At 37.9% G+C, this 7,760-nt stretch overlaps 1 protein-coding gene across 1 annotated transcript in view; it reads left to right on the plus strand.

Annotated features, from left to right (window-relative positions):
• Nucleotides 1–2,586: 2,586 nt before the first annotated feature.
• Nucleotides 2,587–7,760, plus strand: part of qsox2 (quiescin Q6 sulfhydryl oxidase 2) — a 24,157-nt gene continuing 18,983 nt past the window's right edge. Inside the window, exons 1-2 of the mRNA XM_050052066.1 lie at nucleotides 2,587–2,660; nucleotides 2,710–2,821. Of these exons, the coding sequence (XP_049908023.1) occupies nucleotides 2,587–2,660; nucleotides 2,710–2,821 (186 nt within the window). The remainder of the gene's footprint in view (nucleotides 2,661–2,709; nucleotides 2,822–7,760) is intronic.

Here is a 7,760-nt window from a genome sequence, read left to right on the forward strand (position 1 = left end):
GAGACAGAGACAGAGACAGTATGAGTCGGGGACGTGTTGGATAAACTGAACGCTTCGTCATGAACTCTGAAAAAACACTTTACTGAAACAACCTGATGTCACTTCCTGTCTTTTTTCTGGAGCTTTCAGTCGGGTCACATGGTCTTTATTTGATCAGTTGTCATGGAGATTTAAAACACCATGAATGAAAACTCAGAAAACTGGTAAGTGTCCCTTTAGTGGACAGTTTGTGACAGAGACGAGTTGTGTTTGATTTGAGTGAACTGACCCTTTAATCAACATGAACTCATAATGAACTGTTTCTGTTTAATGTAAAGATGTCGCTGAGGCTCTGAGTCTACGTTTTATTTTATTTAAACGGAATCTGTTGATGTAAATTTCAGCCAATCAGAAGAGTTGTTTTTAAATGACGCTACAAACAGAAACATGTCAATAAATAAGTGATGGATGAAAATCTGTCGATAGTTTTCGAGACAAACAGGAAACACCTCATCATGTTCATACACGTCATTTCCTGCCGTCAGATCTGAAGCAGCTGAGGCTCAATATATAAACATTACAAATAAACATTAAACACAAAAGACTATAAAAATGAAACCAGGCTCATTTTGAATCATCCAAACCGTTAATGTGAAAATATGTAAAGAGTTCACCCGAAATGTTTCTGACGTGTTTCTGAACTGAGTTCAGGAAACATTTCAGTCCTGCTCACACACACCTGAGACGGTCTTTAAACCAAAGATATGATACATTATTTACAGATAATGCCGATAATCTACAAATAAAATCGTCATTTTACAGATAATCACCTGTTCTCCGTGTCCTCCGGTGTCTCGCTGCTCCGTTGCTATGGAAACAGAACGCTAAACTTTGACGTAAAACTGCGGCATGAAAAAAAAAATAGTTGAAGAAAAAGTTTGACAAACAGAGTGAGAGCTCTCTGCACTTCCGGCTTCTTCTTATAAACATGAAGTTATTTTTTCACGGAGAGATTCTCCTCCGAAATAAATAAATAAATAAATAACAGATTGATCAGCACCGGAAGTGACCAGTGGAGGGCAACAGAGAGCGCTGATGCATTCAGGGACCGTGGGGGAAAATACAATTATTCAGGGACTCAACACAAAACATTATCTAATATTATACAACAAAATATAAACAAATAAAATAACTAAATTTAGAAATAGATAATTTGTAGGCAAATAAATATAATAAAAAAAATACAGAAATTAATATTATTTGGACAAGATTTTCATGTTTTTGCCGACACTTAATTTTGCAGGTATTAAATTATTTTCTTTAATGTTTCCTGAAAAAAAAAAGACATTGTTCTAATTTTAGAGAAAATATTATGATTTTTGACTGTTGGTTATTTATATAAGGGGAGGAGCATGCAGATTTATATAGTTTTATTTTGTTTTTATTTTACCGCAGATTTCTATAGAAAACATGACTTTCAAATTGTGGCAATTTTCTCATTTCTGGCAAAAAGTTCTGACTTTCAAATATTTGACACTCTGTGCAACAACTGCCTCTGTAAAATAAATACATAGAATAAAACCTATCACCAAATCTGTCCTTGAAATAGTGATATTTCGTTAATCTCATTTAAAATTTGTCCAAAAGTAAAGCATCTGCAAAACTGAGGCTTTATTCAACTCCAGGATTTCATCTTCAACTTTTAACTTTCAAACATCAAAATCTAATAAGTCCTTTATGGAGGAGGGAGGGTCAAAGATAGTCCTCCAGTCACTGAGTCAAGGGAAAATATTTAGAGCTTCAGGGAGGGTCAGGAAAAGTCACACCCCAGAAAGAAATTAAAGTCTGTATGCCGCTCCTCTGAACCTAAATAAAAACTATAAGTCCCTCCCCAGTGTTTAAGACCCCCCCCCCCCCCCAATAATAAAAAAAAAAAAATAAGCAACAGTCTCTAATGTAACAAAACAAGTTAAAAAAAACAGTGATTCTTATTTTCAGGTGATTTTACACAAAATAAAACATTATTATTATTATCATTATTATTATTATGTTGTTGTTGTTGTTGTTGTTGTTATTATTGTTATAAATTCAACACACTGGACCTTTAATTCAAGCTTCTGTTTCAGTTAATTGTCATGTTGATTTCTGTGACTCTGAGATCTTCGAGGAAACTCAAATGCAGCACGTTTGTCACGTCAGTCACGCGTCAGTCTGAACTTGAGAAAAGATCGTCTATAATGGACATGATTCACTCCTCAGTGAAAACACAGACCTCCTGCAGCAGAGACACGAGTCCAGTTGTTGCCATGGTAACCCAACCCGATCAGGTGAACTGATCATCCTGTTCGATTGTCCTGTTTCTCTGTTTGTGTCTTAATAACTGTGATCGATAAAGAGTTCATATTTTGCGGTGTTGTGTTGAAGCTTCAGTTTCCCGGAAACCCGTCAGAGTGAGACGTCTGTGCTTCCGGCGGCTGTAAACACACGTAGCAGTCAGCGGGCAGCTGCTCTCATGTCTCCCTGGCTCTCTCTGCCTCTTCTCGGCTCAAACTCTGCGGCTCTCTGACAGCCTGCTCTCGGTGTGTGTGTGTCCGCGGGTCGGCAGGGATGCTCCGGTCCTGGTTCAAAGCGGCGGTCGTCCTCTGGCTCGTCCCCAGCTGCGTGGGAGCCGCAGCCCGGCTGTACACAGAGGAGGACCCGCTGGTGATCCTGAGCAGCAGCAGCCTGAAGCCCACCGTCTTTAACTCGTCCTCGGCCTGGCTGGTCCAGTTCTTCTCCTCCTGGTGTGGACACTGCATCCAGTACTCCAGCACGTGGAAGGCTCTGGCTCAGGACGTCAAAGGTACCGCAGGACTCACACCGGGTCCCGGCAGCCGCCCCGGGCTGTGCCTTTCTCCTTTATGAATAGCAACACCAGACTACGTTCAAATTACGACTATTTACTCCACTAATGCTTAACGCTTAAAAAACATAATGTGTTAAAGTACCACTTTGGGTGTTTTATGATGTAATCATTACCCCTCTTCAGTTCGGCATTAAAATAATCCAAAACAATGACTCCGTTATACAGAAAAATCTCAACTCTTTGTCGCGTGACTCAAACTCACTGACGCGTTTAAAGATGCGAGAAGCGACTGAAAAGTAGCAGATTTCTGAATGAAGTTCTGAATGGTGACGTGATTGTTTACAGTGGTTTAAATTAGTTAACGGTACCAAGAAGAGACTCAGCCAGTGTTAATCTGAATAAACACTCGTTATTACAGTGTTCATAATGTAGCAGCTGTGGGTTTGTCACTGACTCCTAACGTTATATTATTATTATTATTATTATTATTATTATTATTACTGACCGACCCAACGATGATAAATGTTAAAGTTTCACTCGGTGTGTTTCTGATTCTGCACCAGCCCCTCTTTAGTTCGGCTTTAAATAATCCAGAAAACGAGCTCTTTATTACAGATAAATCTCAACTCCCGTAGACGGACCGACACTTCCTGAAATGTTTAATGCTGAATGAAGCGACTGGAAATGAGCAGATTTCTGGATGAAGTTCTGAATGATGGAGTGATTGTTGACAGAGTTTTACATCCGCTAACAGTACCAAGAAATATTATGTTAAATAACAGTGCTCATGATGTTTATCTGTGTGTCTGTCACTGAGTCTGTCATTATAGACTCATTAATGTGACGTCACTGACTCTGGAACAGCATCAGCAGCTGCTGTTAGCTTCAGTTAGCCTGATGAAGCTAACAGGTGGTTGTGCTCACAGAGGAAATGAGCTCATGTTTCCAGGCAACAGCCAGGTGACACTTCAGGTATCCCAGCAACACTGAGCTGTTCAAACCTGAAGCTCCACAGACGGAAACAGTTTGACTGTAAAAATAAAATCAGGTTTATAAAGAGCTGTTAGCTCAGTTAGCTCAGTTAGCTTAGTGAGCTTAGTGAGCTAACACAGTCAGACCTCTTAAGACTTTTAATAAAAATCAATTTATTGTCCGGTTCAGTCTGTGAAGTGTTTACTGATCTCGAACACGTTCAGAAGCACAGCTCCTTCAGCAGCTGACACGTCGGTTGATTTAAACATATTTGACATTTTTATTTCTCCTGCCTGGAGTCAGTTTTGTGTCAACACTAGAAGCAGCTGAAATGTAAATATTGAAAGAGAAATTCATTCACTTTGAACAAAAAGTCAAACAGACTCATGTTTGATCTTCATTTATAACAGAGGGGGAATCACCAGAGGCTCCATGATATGATATTATCCTTATATTAAAGGTTACAATATGTTGAGTGTTGCATTAAATATATTGTGGTTTATTTCCTCTTTTCACAGCAGATTAAAACTTTGTCAACATGTGTTTTATCTAATAAGATAGTTTTCTGTCTGTTCATCACTTCAGATATTTGTTTTGCAGCAAAATGTTTCTGTTGGACTGAAAAATCAGCTGATCATATTATTCCAGTCGGCTCCCTAAAGTTTCATTTGTATTTGTAATATTGATAACTAATACAGTAAAAGTGTGATGACACATACTGCCACACAAAGATATCATAATACTCTGCTGGATGGATTTTTCTCCCACACCTAAAATATAATAATCAATAATATTGTCAGGAACAAAACCAACATGTAGAAATACTTTAATTAATAAAACTGATGATTATTGTTATTGTTATTATTGTCATTGATGATTTGATCCTGTAAATATAATTAAACTGTGAACATGTCCATCAGGTGAGATCAACTGATCAATAATAGAAACTTATTAAAGTCAGAAATATTAGTTATTAATGTGCTGTTTAATTTTCTGGTGTTCTTATTTTAGTTAAAGAAGATTTTAGGATCAATAATAACAGACACTGATTAAATCTGCTGTGATCAATCGATGAATCAGTTCAACAGCAAACTGATCTGAAACTGTTCAGATAATTGATCAATAGTTGAAGTTTGATGTGAAGATTTTTTGTGTTTGTATCAGAGTGAACTGAACGAGTCGTCACAGTTTGATTATTGATCAGCTGAATTATTGCTCTGAGCTGCAGTGATCGATACAAACTGATCGACTTGTCTGAAAGATTCATTTGGAGGAAAGTTTCCATCATTTGTTTATTTTTCTAGAATATGAAAAAAACCTGAACACACACATTCTTGTACTTCTATCTTTGTGAGGACCCTCACTGACTCATACATTCCCAGGCCCCTAACCCTAATCTGGACAATCCCAACTCCAAACCTTAAATAGCATATGTAATTTTAAGCAGGTATCTTCTGTTCCTTCACCTATTATAATGTGACATATGCATCATTATATCAGTTTATTTAATTAAATTCAGCATTTATTAAACGATCTTTGACCACAGTGCAGATAATTTATCATCAGATATACTATTATTTATTCATTTATTTTATAGATCTCATGGTCAGTCCTCAGGTTATTTCCCCAGTGACCTGAGGTGTCTGGAGCATTGCCCCACATGTTCATTGGCCCAGTAAACTCTACATTTGATCCAACATTATAAATTATTGTCATGTTTTATGGGGCTCCTTGAGCTCCTGTCGGGGCCTCTACAACGAGATGTTTAAGTCTTATTATTCTGCCAGTCTCTGAGCGCTGTGTTTTAACCCTAACCTCAGAGTAACCTGAACCCTCAAACAGGCCTCTAAAGAAGGGAGGAAAATGTTTCCAAAGATGTCCTCACTCTGTTGCTGAAAACACGTTTATTTGGTCCTCACTATGTAGCATGTATAGCATGTACACACACGCACACACACACACACACACACACACACTCAGATCAACCTGTGGGAATTAGTCTGCTGTGTTCAGTCTCCATCTGCCTCCATCATCTCCCTGGGGAATCATTCAACTGGAGACCAGCTGCCTCTAAACACACACACACACACACACACACGCACACACGCACGCACGCACACACACACACACACACTTTGTCTTTATATGGACCTGCTGTCGGAGTCAAAGGACATGTGAGACACAAAGACCCTGACCCCCCCCCCCCACAACCCCCTGAGAGACATACAGCTGGGAGACAATACACACACACACACACACACGCACAGAGAGTGTATGTTTGGTGACCGAAGTGTGTGTGTGTGTGTGTGTGTGTGTGTGTGTGTGTGTGTATGGGAATGAACAAACACAGTATCTATATAATGACCTTCATCAGTTTGACTCCGTCCTGCAGTAACTTCCTGGATGTTTAACTCTCATCTGCACTGATTCACGTAGTTCAGTTACTTTATGACATTTTTTGATATTTTAAAGCTTCGGTGTGACGGACTGAAATATAATCTAATCTAATGGTTGTGTTCTGGTTCCCTCAGAGTGACACATTTATATCTACATAGTAAAGGTGGGAAAATGGATTCAGCATAGTGCTGCAATAACAACAACACATGGATGCAGGATGCCAGGTGTGGTTTTTATACCTCTGAATTAAACTCATATTAAACACACATTAAATGCACATTAAACACACATTAAACGCACATTAAACGCACATTACACGCACATTACACGCACATTAAACACATTAAATGCACATTGAACGCACATTACACGCACGTTAAACACACATTAAACACACATTAAACGCACATTAAACATAAAACGCACATTAAACGCACGTTAAACACATTAAATGAACATTAAACGCACATTAACGCACATTAAACACTTTAAACGCATGTTAAACACATTAAATGAACATTAAACGCACATTAACGCACATTAAACACGTTAAACGCATGTTAAACACACGTCAAACACACATTAAACGCACATTAAATGCACGTTAAACACATTAAATGAACATTAAACGCACATTAAACACGTTAAACGCATGTTAAACACATTAAATGAACATTAAACGCACATTAACGCACATTAAACATGTTAAACGCATGTTAAACACACGTCAAACACACATTAAACACACATTAAACGCACATTAAACGCACATTAACGCACATTAAACACATTAAACGCACGTCAAACACACGTCAAACACACATTAAATGCACATTAAACGCACATTAAACACGCATTAAACACATTAATGCACATTAAACACGTTGAACGCACGTTAAACACACATTAAACACACATTAAACGCGCATTTAACGGACATTAAACACACATTAAACGCACATTAAACACATTAACGCACATTAAACACATTAAACACGTTAAACGCACATTAAACACACATTAAACACACGTTAAACGTACGTTAAACACACATTAAACACACATTAAACGCATGTTAAACACACATTAAACACACGTTAAACACACATTGAACACACGTTAAACACACATTAAACACACGTTAAAGACACATTAAACGCACATTAAACACACATTAAACACACATTAAACACACATTAAACGCACATTAAATACGTTAAATACACATTAAACACATTAAACGCACGTTAAACACACATTAAACACACATTAAACACACATTGAACACACACACACGTTAAACACACATCAAACACACATTAAACACACATTAAACATGGCTTAATAGCGACAGTGTCAAACACAAATCAGCGTCACTATAACTCGCAGCATTCACAGACAAACACTTGTCTTTATCTGGACACTTTTTCCCCACAAATACAACATGCTAACTTTATTAGCACAAGCCTATGGCATTTTACATTGTATAAATTAGCCTAGCAGCTAGCAGAGATTTCCTCTGCTCATATTTCAGCCAGGATAAATCACACACAGTGTGTGGAGGCTT

The sequence above is a fragment of the Epinephelus moara genome, chromosome 8 (assembly GCF_006386435.1).
Source record: "Epinephelus moara isolate mb chromosome 8, YSFRI_EMoa_1.0, whole genome shotgun sequence".
Lineage (NCBI taxonomy): Eukaryota > Metazoa > Chordata > Actinopteri > Perciformes > Serranidae > Epinephelus > Epinephelus moara.